General features: G+C 38.1%; 1 protein-coding gene across 3 annotated transcripts; it reads left to right on the top strand.

Annotated features, from left to right (window-relative positions):
- Positions 1–1,530: 1,530 nt before the first annotated feature.
- LOC136229264 (DNA-(apurinic or apyrimidinic site) endonuclease) lies at positions 1,531–11,634 on the top strand. Of its 3 annotated transcripts, none has more exons than XM_066017934.1 (10): positions 1,531–1,953; positions 3,307–3,399; positions 6,682–6,826; positions 7,007–7,208; positions 7,742–7,820; positions 8,207–8,268; positions 8,567–8,653; positions 8,840–8,943; positions 10,021–10,113; positions 11,451–11,634. In XM_066017934.1, exons 1-9 carry the CDS (start codon positions 1,711–1,713, stop codon positions 10,104–10,106), a joined length of 1,101 nt encoding a protein of 366 aa, XP_065874006.1. In that variant the 5' UTR covers positions 1,531–1,710; the 3' UTR covers positions 10,107–10,113; positions 11,451–11,634. The 3 variants fall into 3 exon arrangements, with proteins under 3 accessions (XP_065874006.1, XP_065874013.1, XP_065873995.1); XM_066017941.1 differs by having other exon boundaries at positions 10,021–10,117; XM_066017923.1 differs by lacking the exon at positions 11,451–11,634 and having other exon boundaries at positions 10,021–10,352.
- The last annotated feature ends 4,959 nt before the right edge of the window (positions 11,635–16,593 follow it).

Genomic DNA, 16,593 nt, shown 5'->3' with positions numbered 1-16,593 from the left:
ACTTAGGGAGTTTAACTTGGCTATGCTTGGGAAATAGGGTTGGCAGTTTATCACCGCACCAAATTCTCTGGTTTCTCGCATATTTAAAGCTATGTACTTTAAAAATGAGTGTTTTTTGGAAGCCACTACAGGTCATAACGCAAGTTTCGTTTGGAGTAGTATTATTGAGACAAAGGACATCCTTTTTCAAGGTTGTTGCATGAGAATTGGTAGTGGTAATAACTTGTGTATCAGATATGATCCTTGGCTACTAGGAACTCCTCTTGGAGTCCCAACTTATGTGTTGCAAGATCATATTGTTGCTGCTCCTCTCAGTTCTCTCTTTGATGTGGGTGAGAGACGATAGGATATGGATATTGTTCGTGATCTTTTCAATTCGCAGGATCAAAATTATATTTTTAGTATTCATATTTCCCAAAATCTATTGCAGGATGATTGGTTCTGGTGTTTCTAATATGATTTAAACTATTCTGTCCGGAGTGCTTATAAGAGGCTTTGCAATATTCCAGTTGATACTGTGAGTAGTTTGTGGAAGAAAAATTGGCAACTCAAAATTCTCTCAAATGTGATAAATCTTATTTAGAGAGCATGTCATAATGTTATCATCTGCTGATAATTTAATTAAGAGACATGTGGATTTAAGTCCCATCTGTTCATTAGGTCGATTGAGGAAAGTTTTATGCATGTTTTATATGGCTGCAACATTTCCATTCGAGTTTGGCAGATCACATGAATGGAAAGAATTTTTAAACTGGGGAGATCACTTATTCAAGGAGTATGTGAACTTTATTTTTAATACACTGTCTGACTCTATTTGTGTGTAGGCTATGATCGTCTGGGGTATTTGAGAGGTAGAAATAAGTACATGTGGAACAATATTAAGATGTCTCCAATAGTGGTTTTCCAAATGGTTTGGGTTTGAAGGAATGGTAGGATGCACAAACATTGCATCACGACAGAAATGGTTCAACACAAAATTCATTAGCACATAGATGGCATAAACCGTCTCTCTAGGATTACAAATTAAATGTTGATGCTTCCTTGGTTCCGGATTCTGGTTTGTCAAGGGTTGGGGTTGTCTTTAGTAATAGTGAAGGCCAATTCTGTGGTGCGTTTTCTAAACTTCTCCCAGACAACTATTAAGTCATAGATGTAGAAGCAACGGGTATAAGGAAAACATTGAGTTGGTTAAAAAATAAAGGTTTGGAAAGATGTAAGATTCAATCAAATGTTATTATAGTAGTTAATCGGAATGACATGCTTATAGTTTTATATTAAAAGTGTGCAGATCTTTGTTAACTTTTTTAAATGATATTAGTATCAATTTCATTAAATAAATAGTGTAGTCCATTACTCTGTGTTAAGATCTCCTAATTTTATTTGTTATATCTTGTATTCTGACATTCCTTAATAAAATCTTATTTTTGCTTAAAAAAGTTTAAAAAAATTATAGATAAATTTTAACATAATCCCTTATTAAAAAAATATTAAAATAGAAGAAATAAAAATAAAGTCGGGCGTGCTCGTGGAGGCTGGGAGTTTGAATCCACCCAGTTGAGTCAGGGTGTCCACTCTCACTCCGTCTCTATGTGCCTTTCTTTCTGCTATAAAATTTTCCGATCACTTCATTATATTCATAATACTCTGAAAAACGAGTTTGAGGCTCCATTGAAGAAACGCTAAGAGTTTCAAGTTCTGATTTTTCTTACCATGAAGCGCTTTTTCAAGCCAATACAAAAAGACGGGTCTGCAAAGAAGCCCGCACTCTCTACCGAAAAGGAAGACGGTGAAAGGCCGGATATTTCTGCACCAGATGAAAATGGTGAGAGCAAAAAGGAGCCCTTGAAGTTTCTTACATGGAATGCTAATAGCTTGCTTCTTCGAGCCAAGAACGACTGGCCTGAGTTCTCCAACTTCGTAGCTGGCCTTGATCCTGATGTCATCGTCATACAGGTACCACTATCTGTATTTCTCTCTGTTGCCCCTAATTTTTGTGCCCATTTGAGTAGTCAAAATACTAATCAAAGAATGTAATTCCAGTCTGCAATGCTGTGTTTTCTTTATCTTTGTATTGTTTTCAATGTAATGTTATGCATTTCTCAATATTAAACTTGAAGGAAGGAAGGAGGATGAGTTCGAATTGGACTGATCATGAATTCATGATATAATTTAGCTATATTCTTGGAGAAAATGAAGGTAAGGACAATTGGATTTTGTGTCACTCACTTCAAAGCGTTGGTCAAGTTCTGGAACTGGAATGTCTAAACACATTATATGTTTGCTAATGGGTCAAGAAGACAATTAGCAATTCTGATGTATAACTCCATTGTATGGCAAATTTTTTTATTTGAGTTTTTCTCTTCATAGCTTGGTATGAAGGGGTTTTCATTATTCGCACTGATGTTAATCAGGTCAGTATTTAAAGAAATCAATAAATTTATGGGGCTCTTACTAGTGTCGTCGAGACAATACCAATGTTCATTGGTTTTCCCATTAGTTTTGGAGGGCAGGTTGGCTATGCCTGAGGAAATAAACCTGAATATGAAGGTTAGATTCCGAAAGCAGAGGACTAGTGTTATATGTTTCTTTCGTTAAGATCACTGTCAAGTGTATCTGCTTAATTAGAGACTTCTTAATCCGGGTCCTAAGGAACCACAAAGATCATATGTTTAATAAGTCTGAAATGATTTAAGTCAAGTTCAAGTGGGTGGAAGCAATTACAATAAAATATGTATTTATAATGATTAATGAAACAATTAAGAATTATCAAAAGCAATCTAGTGGAATTAAGAAAGAAAAAGACCACCTTTTCTGGGGAGCACAGTTAGGAAAATGTGATGCCTCAGCTTCAGATTAGTGCCATGTCTTGTAATTGTCTCCCATGATTGCAAATTCTTGTGCCACGGTGATAACGAGTTATACTATGCATTGAAGTCTTCTGAATTACTGGTTCCTAGTTCCGATTCAAGGTAGTTAACATATCATTAACTCCAAATGAAAGTTAGATTCCAAAAGCAGAGAACTGGTGTATATGGAACTGCAAAAGATGCTCTTTCTTCTTCAAATTGGATTAAGAAATATAAGGGACATCACATTATCATATCCACTGACAATCTCTGACTGTTATTCGTTATTAGTATGGATCAGGGGTTATTTGGTCATCTTATCTTAGGATTATTTATTGCATAACTTTCATATTTTTGAACATATTCGATGCTGGATCAGTTTGTTTTAGTCACATATGCATGCAATTAATCCTCAATTGAATTAACTTTGACTATGTTTCCAAGTATCTATGAATGTTAGGAAGTAAGGATGCCTGCTGCAGGCTCAAAGGGTGCACCTAAAAATCCTGGACAGTTGAAAGATGACACTAGCTCTTCTCGTGAGGAAAAACAGGTAATGTTTAACCCTATTCCCGCAGACAATATTTTGAATATCATGATTTATAATCTAACCATAAATTCTTGAAAACTTACAAGACAGCGTCTTTGATAAAATTTATCCTTGGTCCTTTTTATCTGATAGCATCTACTGGATTGGTTTTAAAACTTTTTTTTTCTTTATCTAATAAAATGGGCAGTCTAGGTACCATATAATTGTTGCTCGCAACCATAACTTCGTTTTATTTCACCTATATCTGTTCAGAGTTAATACATTTGGTTTGTATGTATGATTGCATGTTCTAAGTAGTGAATAAGAATGTCAAAACTCGCCTCATGAATATCAAATTTGATACTGTGGTTTTCCTTTGTTTGTTTTTTCCCCATTCAACTCTAACAGAATCTGATAGGGATTTGAGACAATAGGCAGAAATATAATACTCCCTCCATTCCTTTTTATAAGTCATTCTAGCAATTGAATTTTTTTCCAAAATATAACTCTTTCTAGCTTTTCAAGAATCTTTAGTATAGTTTTCCGATCCAAACATTAAATTTTTTGTCTTGATCCATGTGTTTTTCAAAATTACAAGACTTATTTACCAACCGTTACATGAGAGAGAAATTTTTTTTAGTTAATCAATGTAAATTCATTAATTTAACTCTACATTAATTGTATTTCTTAATTTGTGTGAAACAACCTAGAATGACTTATATTTTGGAATGGAGGGAGTAGGAAATAACAGTAAATGACTACATTGAAATGGAGGCCTTACCTAGAGTGGCCAAACACTACCCATGGATAGAGCCCCCACCTTCACAGCAGACAGCTGGAGATCCCAAAAGGCATAAAACTACCTACCTCTCCTAGCAAAACTATGCTTATTTAATAGCCTTACACACTAACAGACAAAACAGCTTAACAGACACCTATTGTCCTTTCTTCTCACTTGCTTTCTTCTTCCTAAAGTTAACTTTCTCAACTTTGGGCCTATTGTTAACAGAATCATAGCTGAAAATTTTGCAAAATAGAACCCTTTGAACATCCTCAATGTTGTAACTTGTTGTAATAGGAAACGAACCCAAATGGATACGATAATATGTATTTGTATTGATACTCTGATCCAAAGATGCAGAGCCTCTGCTCAAAGGCAGCCAAACAAACTAACCAAACTATCCAATTCCCCTTTCCTTCTAACTCTAGCCCTCTATATATACTCCCAAAAGCTCTCTCTCTCCTGTAACTAATTTCCACAACCCTCCAAATCACATGTTCCCTATTTCCCATATTACCCTCTATATTTCCCTTTATGCCTATTAGCATATTCTCTATCATGTTGTCTTGAGTTTAAGAATAGCATTATATATTTATTTTCTATCTCAAGCGAAAACAATGTTCATGAGCTTAAGATGTCTAATTTAGTTGATAATTTTCAGTGACAGTTTTAGTCACAACCACCACTTATATGTCCATTGTAATCACGAAAATACAAGAAATGGAACTTGAGTCCTGGAGATGGATCCTCTGTGGTTCATCTGCTGTAGATATTTGAGGGTTCCTTAAATCTGTTTTTGATATCGGCCCATGCAAGCCTTGAGATTTTGAGCTTGATTTTTTTTTATCGGATTTAAATGCCCATGGAGGAAAAGTACCTTAATCCCTTTGTATAAGAACAAAGGCGATGTCCAAGATTGTGCCAACTATCGGGGAATCAAATTAATGAGTCACACTATGAAACTTTGGGAGCGAGTGATTGAACAAAGGCTAAGGAGGACGGTGAAGATCTCGGAAAACCAGTTTGGCTTTATGCCGGGAAGATCAACTATGGAAGCCATCCATCTAATGAGACAATTAATGGAGCACTATCGAAATAAGAAGAAAGACTTGCATATGGTTTTCATTGACTTGGAGAAAGCATATGATAAGGTACCAAGGGAAGTACTTTGGTGGGCCTTGATAAGGAAAGACATTTCGCGGAAATATATTGACATCATAAAGGACATGTATGAGGGAGTATGCACGAGTGTACGTACTAGTGTTGGGAAGACTGAAGAGTTTCCTATTACGATTGGAGTGCATCAAGGTTCCGCACTAAGCCCATTTCTTTTTGCCATCGTTATGGATGAACTAACAAGTTCACTTCAAGATGGTATACCATGGTGCATGCTGTTTGCAGATGATATTGTGTTGGTTGAGGAGACGAAAGAAGGAGTGGAGATGAAGTTGGAACTATGGAGGCAAACTCTAGAATCTAGAGGCTTTAAGTTGAGTCGAAGTAAGACAGAATATTTGGAGTGTAAGTTTAGCGGCCGTAGGAGTAGGGAGGCAGGGACAATCATCCTAGATGGGAGAGTTGTTCAGGCCTCGGATTGCTTCCGGTATTTAGGATCTATTATCCAAACGGATGGAGAAGTAGATGGAGATGTTGCTCATAGGATTAAAGCTGGTTGGTCGAAGTGGAAGAGTGCTACGGGTTTCCTTTGTGATCCCGGCATGCCTAATAGATTGAAGGGAAAATTCTACCGGACGGCAATTAGACCAGCATTGTTATATGGTACGGAGTGTTGGGCAGTGAAACACTGCCACATCCATAAGATGTCGGTGGCGGAGATGCGTATGTTGAGATGGATGTGTGGTCACACGAGAAAGGACCGGGTGCGTAATGAAATAATTAGGACAAAAGTAGGGGTCACATCTATTGAGAATAAAATGAGAGAAAACCGACTAAGGTGGTTTGGCCATGTGAGACGTAGAGCGCTTGATGCGCCGGTTAGGAGAACCGAAGAGTGGCAAAGGGATGTAGTGGTGAGGGGTAGGGGAAGACCTAAGCAAACTTGGAGGAGGGTGATCGAGAGTGATATGAGTTTATTGGGAATTGAGGAAAATATGGTAGTGGATAGGACGGAGTGGAGGGAGCGAATCTGTGTCGCTGACACGACTTGATTTTCACGGTTTTATATGATGGTTCATGTTAGCCGACCCCGAATCATTTCGGGACTAAGGCTTTGTTGTTGTTGTTGTATTTAAATGCCCATGGTATTCTGTTTCTTTTGAAAATTACAAATCCAGTATAGAAATATTACATCTTGAGTAATGATATTGGAAGTGAAATCCATATTATCCAAATTTGAGAAAACAAATGGAAACATATTGATAGGTTGTTTGCTAATAGGCAACATGTAGTTGTTTTTGTATAGCTTTGCAGATAAGAGTTTCATGCGAGTAAAATGCAAGCAATGTGTAAAAATGTTGAATCTTGAATTTTTGCTGATAAATGGTTGCTTTTGTTAATTCATGTAGATACTATTGCGTGCACTCTCAAGACCACCATTTGGAGATTATCGTGTTTGGTGGTCCCTTGCAGACTCAAAGTATGCTGGGACAGCATTATTAATAAAGAAGTGTTTCCAACCAAGAAGGGTCTCTTTCTCTCTTGACAAAACAGGTAATTTATTTTAGATTTCCACTGGTTCATGATGCTTGATAAAATTATTTCTTATTTTCGGGCAAGCAAACATTCAGAGTCTGAATGTAAATGACTTGGTTGATCGGAATTGAATTGTTTGTCTCTGTTTTGGATTAGCATATCTACTGATGCTCACTTGTACTATTTCTTTGTTGTTAGCTTCGAAGCATGAACCAGATGGACGGGTTATTTTAGCTGAATTTGAGACATTTTATCTGCTGAATACATATGCCCCAAATAATGGCTGGAAAGAGGAGGAGAACTCATTTCCAAGAAGAAGAAAATGGGACAAAAAGATGCTAGAGTTTGTTTTGCAACTATCAGATAAGCATCTCATATGGTGCGGTGATCTGAATGTTAGGTTAGTATTCCTATTTCTCTTCATATTGCTTGGATCTGAATGTTGGTGGGTGGGGAAATTCTGTTGTGTCTCATTGTAATGTTTCTATAATGTTCAATGGCCTTCCTTTTTTTTTGTATATCAACTATTAGTGCAGCCATCTGAAAGTTTTATTGTTGATTTAAGTTTGCAAATTTGTTCTTTTAGCTCTACTATGTCGGTAAAATTTAGTACTGTATTGTCTTTGGTAATTGGTTCCAATAATTTCAGTAAATGGAGCAATTTTGGCACTCTTTGCAGTTTCACCATGTTTTTCTGTTAAAGAAACTAAAGATTTTCACTATCACACTGAAACAGAAAAGGGGCATGTTGACTTGCATGTGTGATGAATCATTATAGTTACTTATTTTATTTATGATTGATCTACTCAATTGGGAGATCTGTTCTTGACTTCTCAAGAAAGTGCTCTCACAAATACATCTGCCTTATTGGACTAATTTTGAAATGGATTTTTTTTTTTTTTTTCAATTGAAGTTTTAACTTCTTTTGTGCAGCCATGAAGAGATTGATGTGAGCCATCCTGAATTTTTTAGTGCAGCAAAGCAAAATGGTTATGTTCCTCCAAATGAAGAGGTGTTAGTATTTTATTTGACATTTTCTGGCATATTTCATTTTCAAGTCTACTTTGGTTCATGCATGATCTTGTTGAAGTTTCCATGTGGCAAATGATTCTTGGGAAGCAATAAATTTTGTTGGATGTGTACATTTTGTTCATCAAGAATTTGTTGGTTCTTGTGAATGGGATCACTTAATTGTTATGAACAAGAATAGACGCCTGCTGTAGCAATCAATTAGATGCTCTCCACATTTGTGCTGATGGTTATTTGGTGCACATGTGACTTGTGGTTATCTTTCTTAATGTTCTTTTTCAATTACCTTTTGTATATGATTGTTCATGCCCCTCGGTCCCCTCATATTTAAATAGTCCGTGACCTTTGCCTTTCATTTAATTGTTGCAGGATTGTGGGCAGCCTGGCTTTACTTTGAATGAGAGGAAACGATTTGGTACCATTCTTAGAGAGTGAGTGTTTCCATAAAATGTATTCCAGTATGATCTTAATTAGCAATTACAATTTGAAACCATTCATCGTGGACCTTACTCGTATTCCCCACTTAGAGATTACTGTTAATAGTTCATATTACCCGTTTGTTTCACTGTCAGATTCAGCATTACAGTTCATCCTATTTCATTAATTCTTTTATTGCTGTCTCTTATTGACCTCATTTGGTTCTCTTGTTGCTCAAAATTAAAGGTTTGGCCTTATTAGTTTACAAGTTTTCCCTGTTGTTAAGTTCATGTCTTTTGGATTATGTTTTAGGGGAAAGCTGATAGATGCATATCGGTATTTGCACAAGGAGAAGGACATGGAACGTGGCTTCTCATGGTCTGGACACCCCATCGGCAAGTACGAAATAAGTATTACATGGATCATCTAGCCCCAGCATATTTATGAAATACAAGTCTTTAATATAACTATACTTGAAATAACCTCTCGAGTTTTTTCGGTCTTGCATTCTATTGTTTGAAATTGTTGTATAATTATACTAGGAAGTCGAATACTTGTATTTTCTGATGGGCAGTTTTCTTCTAGATATCGAGGGAAAAGGATGCGAATCGATTATTTCGTAGCCTCGGAGAAACTCACAGATAGAATTATTTCATGCGAGATACATGGACAAGGAATTGAACTAAAAGGTGTGTTTTTCTCATACTTTCTCTAACGGCTTTCAACCTCTGAGTGAAGTTATCCTGTCCTTATTTATTTAATCATGAGTCAACGAAATCTTAGTCTTGTAGTAAGAACTTAAAGGCTATGGCCTTGCAAGCTAAGAGGTTCTGGATTTCATTGCCAATAAATTTGGTTATATGTTGCATGGAGACGGAAAGGGAAATGGACTAGAATATGGAAACAAACACTGGGAAACGCCTAAATTTAAAAAATAGGGACATATATATAAACATTAAAAGTATAATAATATATTTGTATTTTTTAATATTATATTTAAAACAAAGCTTAATATTGATTGGTTTTATGTAAAATCGTACTATCATTACCAATTATTATAAACATCTACAAAAGCAACTATTATACAATTATAATAAAAAAAAGTTTGATATTTATACTATACAATGATCAACAATGAGCAGAGAATAGGAATAATTAGAAATTGTGGAATATGAATTATCATCAACCAAGAAGTTGTAGTTAAAAGAGGAAATTTCAACTAGCTATAATGATAATCGGAATCGGAATTGGAAATTTCAACTAGCACACAAACAAGAGATTTTTGCTTTCATTATCCACCATTCTTAATCTTTATCAATGATGTCACAATGTTCTGCATATTATTTCTTTGATCCTACAATTGTTGGAAGGGATATATTTGAAATTAGAGGGCTCTCAAATGGGTTTCTTATGTATATAATTGAGGAATATGTGAATCTTATTAGCAATGCAAGTTACTCTTTCTTTCATTTTCTTTTTGTTTGTTTTTTTCCTCCTTCCTGCTTTAAGTAGTAGAGCCATCTGCACAACATGACCAATGTTGAACAAATGCAGAATTTGCATTGTTCTAGCCTTCAATCCAATAGCATATTTTAGTACAACTCTTTTCCGAAACTATAAATTTATGCTGCTGCATGAGCTATTGGTATTGTCAGAAGTAATAGTAAAAAGCTATTCTTGAGTCGTAACAATCACTTTAAACTTTTAGTTCAATTGGTTCGTTGACATGGGAGTGAAACTTTCGCAATCTTGATTGATATTGGCAGGTTTTTATGGAAGCGATCACTGTCCAGTTTCTCTTGAGCTTTCGCCAGCAAGTGATTCCAATGGCATATCTGATGCTGTTTGCTAATCTGTAGGTAGGTAGGTGAATTAGATTGAATCTAATTTTCTAAAGTAATATTGATGACGCTTCTCTAATCTTGAATACGGATGATTGATCTCTTGCTTAATCACAATCAACAGTTTCATTTAGTTCTGAGTTTTCTGTGTTGTGTACAACATACTTTCTGTGTTTGAGGAGATCAAACTTTGGTATAATTGTTAATAGTGAAAATTTTAGCATGCTCTGAATCCGGCCAATCAGAATGTGGTATTTTAGCAGTACATGATGACGTGTCAAGTTTCGATGTTGGATCATAGTAGAATAATTCTTTATTGGTTTTTAATTTTTTATCTAATACACTAGTTAGTCTTTCTATTAGAAAATACATTACGAGGTTCATAAGTTTTGTTTCAATCCATTTTTTAACCATTTTTGTTTTTAATTAGAGGAATGACGGAACCGAATTTAGAAATCTTGTAATGTATGAAAAAAGGAGTGACTGATAAATTATTTACCGGCTTAATGCATATTTACACCCTTGAACTTGGTATGTTTTAGTTGGCTTTAAAAACCTATTACATACCTATAGTTGGCTTTAAAAATCTATTACACACCTATAGTTGGCTCATTCGAACCTCCTACACACAAAATCGTTGATCTTTCGTCTTTAACGAACGAGGTGGTATGCGTTTAATAGAAAAAAAGAAAAACGCGGGAGTTCGTTCGGTATGTCATCTCATCCGTCAAAGACGAAAAATCAACGATTTTGTGTGTAGGAGGTCCGAATGAGCCAACTACGGATGTGTGATAGGTTTTTAAAACCAACTATAGGTGTGTGATAAGTTTTTAAAGGCAACTATAGTGATAGGTTATTTTAAAAGTTCAGGGTGCCATTAGACAAAACTTACCAAGTTTAGGTGTGTATATATGCATTAAGCCATTATTTACCTGTTAATTAATTTATGATGTTGGAGGGGACAAATAACTGTGGCTAAAGTGTTTGACAAGAAATACAAGTTGTGTGTTGTAGGGTCAAGTTGGGAGGTGATGATTGGATTTGGGTTTTGTTATCTTATAATATCTGTTTGGATATACCACATGCATGCAATAATCAATCATTATTTTATTTATTAATATGATACTATGAAATTTCTATTTAAGTTTGATTTTATACCGAACAATTGATTTAAATCGGTAAGTGTCTCAAATTATTTAAGTTTAAAATCTGGAGTTTGAATTCTAATGTATGTATGAAATTTTAATAATTAGGATAAACTATATAAAAAATGTTTGATGTTATATGTTTCATACTTGATCATTTATTTTTCGCTCCAACAAAATATAATGAATTGTATTTATTTTTCTCATAAGGTGGGATGGAGGAAAACAATTTCCTAGAAGTGGGGTTGAAGTCTTTTATCTCCATATGATTCTCCATATTCTTGAAATAAAATAATACAATTATATGATCTTTTAATTATTTATTTTTATATTTGAATATTTTATTTATTTTTATAGTTGATGTATTACTTAGGCCTTGTTTGATAAACCATTTAATTGCTTAAATTAAAATGTTAAGTACTTATTTAATTTAAGTGCGTTTGATAATGGTTGTTTTTGTTGTTATGGTGAAGAATTTTTATGAAGATTGAGAGTTTTGAGATCTATCTCTTCTCTTTTAGATATTTCCCTTCCTTTTAGATCTATCTTCTCTTTTTCAGATCTGTCTTCTCTCTCTCAGATCTGTTGTCATGGTGAAGAATTTTTATGAAGATTGAGAGTTTTGAGATCTATCTCTTCTCTTTTAGATCTATCTTCTCTTTTTCAGATATGTCTTCTCTCTCTCAGATCTGTTGTCATGGTGAAGAATTTTTATGAAGATGGAGAATTTTGAGATCTATCTTCTCTCTCTCAGATCTATTTCTCTCTTTTAGATCTTTTTCTCTCTTTTAGATCTATCTCTTCTCTTTCAGATCTCTCTTCTCTCTCTAAAACACATGATCAATTTTATAACTCGATTTTTTTTTCTCTCTCTCTCTCAATTAGTTATAACTAAATTAACTATAACTAATAGTAGAATTTAAGACCTAAATCCTAAAAACAAACGGGCGATTCTTTTGGCGATTTTTCATGGCGAAGGAACGAGATGCTAGGTCTAGGGTGACGATGGGAGGAGCGGGCGGCCGGGCTGCGAAGGAGGCGGTGGCTCGTGTGGTGGCGAAGGGGCTGGGCGTGGATCTGGATCCGGATGAAAGATTGGCGGAGGAGGCTAGGAGATCGGCGGATATTTCTCCGCGGGTTAGACGGTTCAGTACCGACCGTATCCGTGAAAGGTCAAGGCAACGGGTTTCTGTTCCGGAGGAAGGCGTTGCTGGGGCGGGGCTTGGTGGCTCGGAGTGTGGCCAGATTACGGTCGCGGCTTCGGGGGCGCTGGGACTGGTTGATGGTGTAGGCGGGAGCGCTGGCTCCGTTTCTCTACCGGCTGCAGGAGAGGGGAGAGCATGAGCGGGGGGCGGGATCCTTGGCCTGCGTTGCGGATTTTATCGCCCCGGCTGGGGAGGGCGGTAGGCCTTCGCCTGGCGCTCCTACGAGTGTAGGCAGCGACGCGGGGTTGCCGGCACTAAAGGTGGATGCCCAAGGCGAGGCCCCGAAGGATGGCACAGAGTTTAAGGATGTTGGAGATTTTGTGGCTCCCCCGTTGAGCGGGGCTTTGGCCCAGGGGGCTGCTTGCCTAAAAATCTCAGTTCCTAGGTCTAATCCCAGTATTCATGGTAACCCTGGATTAGGGCTGGGGAATTTATCCTGGAAAGACAAGGTAATGGGGGTGGTAGAGGAAGAACCCATGATTGAGGATGACATTATCGAGGAGGTTTCTGAGGGAGATGTTTCTGACTCAGATATTGAGGATGGTGAGCAAGAGGACCCTTTGTGTCCTGTTATCCGGCTTTCATCGGAAGACAAGCGGGTTTTTAGATCCAAATGGAAACTCTCCTTAATTGTCACTGTTCTTGGGAAAAGGATAAACTTCAATTACTTTGCCCAGAGGATCCAGGCCCAATGGGCAAAGAAAGGGAAGGCTACCATCACGGATCTGGAGAATGACTATTATGTCATAAAATTTACAAGGGCAGAAGATTACAATTCAGTGATTAATGGTGGACCTTATATCATATCCAATCATGTTTTAGCGCTGAGGCCTTGGGTACCAAATTTTAATCCGCATGATTGCTCTGTTAATAGGATCCTTACTTGAGTTAGATTCCCAGGTCTACCCATTGAATACTATAATGAAAGATTTCTGAATAAGATTGGTGACCTGGTTGGGAAAGTTCACCACGTTGACAAGACTACCGTGGGGGCAGAAAGAGGCAAGTTTGCCAGGGTTTGTATTGACATTAATCTTGCTAAGCCTCTTCTGTCTAAATTCTCCGTTCAGAATAAGGTCTTTTATATTGAATACGAAGGTATTCACAATATCTGCTATGAATGCGGTATGTTTGGCCATACCTATGATGGCTGCCCCAGAAGAAGGAAAGTGGTCGAGGAGGTGGTGGTGCCTATCATAGGCAGAGATGAAGGTAGCAAATGTGAGGAGAAGAATTTTGGGCCATGGATGTTGGCCAAAAGGTCAGCCCGAAGGAAGCCACGTGCTTATGCTTCTCGGAATCAAGTTCCAGACATCAGCAAAGAGATGACCTCTCTCCAAATTGCTCCTGAGATCAAGGCTAGGCCTCCTGATACTAAGAGTGGTGTTGGTAGGGACTCAGCTTCCGGTTCAGGATCTAGATTCGGAGCCCTGTCTATTGTGGATGGTCAGGATTCGGAGTTACCAGCTGAACACATGGAGTTAAGTATGCCAAGCCTGGAATCTGCTGAGCCAGCTACCATCCTTGGTGACTCTATTAATCCTCTCTTCGATCCCAAAGCTTATGCCAAGGGGAAATCCCAGATCACTGGCTCGACAGGGAAAGCAAAGCTTAATGAGGTTAGTGTCCTGAATCCCCTTGTAGACCCCCTAATTGGGAAGTCTATATGAGTTAATAAGTCTCTTTTGAAGAAACCTAAGGCTAACCTTAAAAAGAACCTTGGTTCTTTGGATTCTTGGGATAAAAGAGGGCCGGCTGGCACCTCTTCTAGGCTCTCAGGAGCCCCGAATAAATACCTGCTCTAGGGTGTGTGCCTGTGATCAGTTGTCTTCCTTCTGATGGACTTCTTTGTTTGGAATGTTAGAGGTGCGGCTAGCAAGGCAACCCGCATCCATGTTAATGATCTTATTAAGCAATTTAACCCTTCTTGTTTTGCTCTTCTGGAAACCAAGGTTAGTGGTTCTAAAGCAGATGAGGTGGTTAAAAAGTTTAAGAATTGGAAGTGTGTCAGGTCGGAGGCGACTGGTCGAGCAGGGGGGATCTGGCTTTTTTGGAAGCCATGTCGTGTAAGTATTGATATTATTACTATTGACAACCAATTCATTCATAGCAAGGTGTGTTATCCTGGCAACAAACCTTTCTTTGTGTCCTTTGTCTATGCCAATCCGATCCTGACTAACCGGAAGAGGCTTTGGGAGATCCTGTTCTCTATTAGTACGAATATGATGGATCCTTGGTTGGTCGCTGGTGACTTTAATGATATTGCCCGGATGAGTGATCAGAAAGGGGGGGGGGCAATCATTATATCAACCGGTGCTTTAACCATAAGCAGAATATGGATCTTTGCAGGCTATCGGACCTTGGTGCGGCTGGCCATAAGTTCACCTGGAAAAGGAACAACGTGTTTGTCCGGTTGGATAAAGTGTATGTGAATGTAGCGGCGATCTATAGATTTCCTGAGGTAAATGTGCTGAACCTCCCTTTTCGCCAGTCGGACCATAGTCCTATCCTCGTTAAGCTGGTTAAAGGTCATCGGCCCAAAGGGAATAGACCGTTTAGGTACCTTGTTGCTTGGGACACCCATCCTGAGTTCAGGAACTTTGTTAAAGATAATTGGCAACCCCATTCTAATGTTCTCCTTGCTGCTGAGGAGTTTAGAAGAAATGTGGTGGGATGGAATAAAAACATCTTTGGCCATATTATCCGAAGGAAAAATAAACTCTTAAGGAGGATGGAAGGCATTCAACGCTGTTTGGAGATCCGTTTTGACCACAGTATGAATTGTCATCTTAGATCTCTCCAGAACGAGCTGGAAGCGGTCCTTAGACAGGAAGAGCTCCTTTGGTTCCAGAAATCTAGGAAGGCTTGGATTAAGGATGGTGACCGGAACACCAGATTCTTCCACCTTTCTACTATTATTAGAAGGCAAAGGAACCAGATCGATGCTATTAAAGATTCTAATGGTGACTGGATTTATGAGGAAGAAGATATTCATCGCCTTGCTCTTGAGTTCTATAAAAACCTCTTTAAAGAGGAAGTTGTGGATCTGGACAAAGCCCACTCTGGGGTCACCTTTCCTAGGCTGGAGGAGGAGGTAATTGTTGATGCCTTTCATCCTATCGACCGGAAAGAAATTGATCTTGCCTTCACCAGTATTGGAGCTACTAAAGCTCCAGGGATCGATGGTATCCCTGCTAGTTTCTACCATAAACACTGGGACTCGGTGAAGGAAGGTGTCTATAATTTTATCTTTGGAATCTTCCGCGGTTCCAACGAGATTAGCCTGGTGAATAAAACCCTCCTGGTTCTGATCCCTAAGGTTGAAAAGCCCTCCTCCTTTTTACAAATGAGGCCGATCAGCCTATGTAATGTTTTATACAAAGCTATCACTAAGATTGTGGCGAATAGGATCCGGCGGATCCTTCCTGAGATTATTAGCCAAAATCAAGGTAGCTTTGTTCCTGGTAGGCAAATGATGGACAATGTGGTAATTGCCCAGGAGATGGTCCATTCCATGAAAACGAGGAAGGGTAAGAAAGGGATCGTGGCTCTCAAGCTTGATCTGGAGAAAGCTTATGATCGTTTAAACTGGAGCTTTCTTTTGGATAGCTTAAGTAAAGCTGGTATTCCTGATAATTGGAGGAGTTTGATTGAAGGTTGCGTGTCTTCTCCTGTTTTCCAGGTTCTGATCAATGGAGATATGTCTGATGAGTTTTCTCCTTCTAGGGGTATCCGTTAAGGAGATCCTATGAGCCCTTTCCTTTTTGTGATAGCAATGGAAAGGCTGGCTCACCTAATTCAAGAAGCTGTGAATAAGGGGAGTCTCCATCCTGTGTCCATTAACAGATTTTGCCCTCCTATTTCCCACTTGTTCTTCGCTGACGATGTGATGATCTTTGTGGAAGGGAATGAGGAGCAAATTGGTGTGGTCATGAATATCCTGGAGTGCTTTTGCGTTGCTTCTGGCCAGAAGATCAATGTCCACAAGTCCCGGATGCTTTGCTCTAAGAACATGGATAGAAGCCTCTGTAATAAGCTTAGCGATCTTTCGGGTATCCCTCTTACCCAATCCTTGGGAAAGTATCTTGGGATCCCCCTTCATAGTGACAGAGTTTCCAAAGCCTCCTTTAAGGAGACTCTGGACAAAA

This window comes from Euphorbia lathyris, chromosome 1, assembly GCF_963576675.1.
Source record: "Euphorbia lathyris chromosome 1, ddEupLath1.1, whole genome shotgun sequence".
NCBI lineage: Eukaryota > Viridiplantae > Streptophyta > Magnoliopsida > Malpighiales > Euphorbiaceae > Euphorbia > Euphorbia lathyris.
The sequence above is the reverse complement of the archived record's forward strand: the minus strand, read 5'-3'. Positions and strand labels throughout refer to the sequence as shown.

Coding starts and splice junctions, on each gene's coding strand:
- LOC136229264 (XM_066017934.1), top strand. CDS start 1,711: ATGAAGCGCTTTTTCAAGCCAATACAAAAAGACGGGTCTGCAAAGAAG. Junction 7,209..7,741: donor TGCGGTGATCTGAATGTTAG/GTTAGTATTCCT, acceptor TCTTTTGTGCAG/CCATGAAGAGATTGATGTGA. Junction 8,944..10,020: donor ACAAGGAATTGAACTAAAAG/GTGTGTTTTTCT, acceptor TGATATTGGCAG/GTTTTTATGGAAGCGATCAC.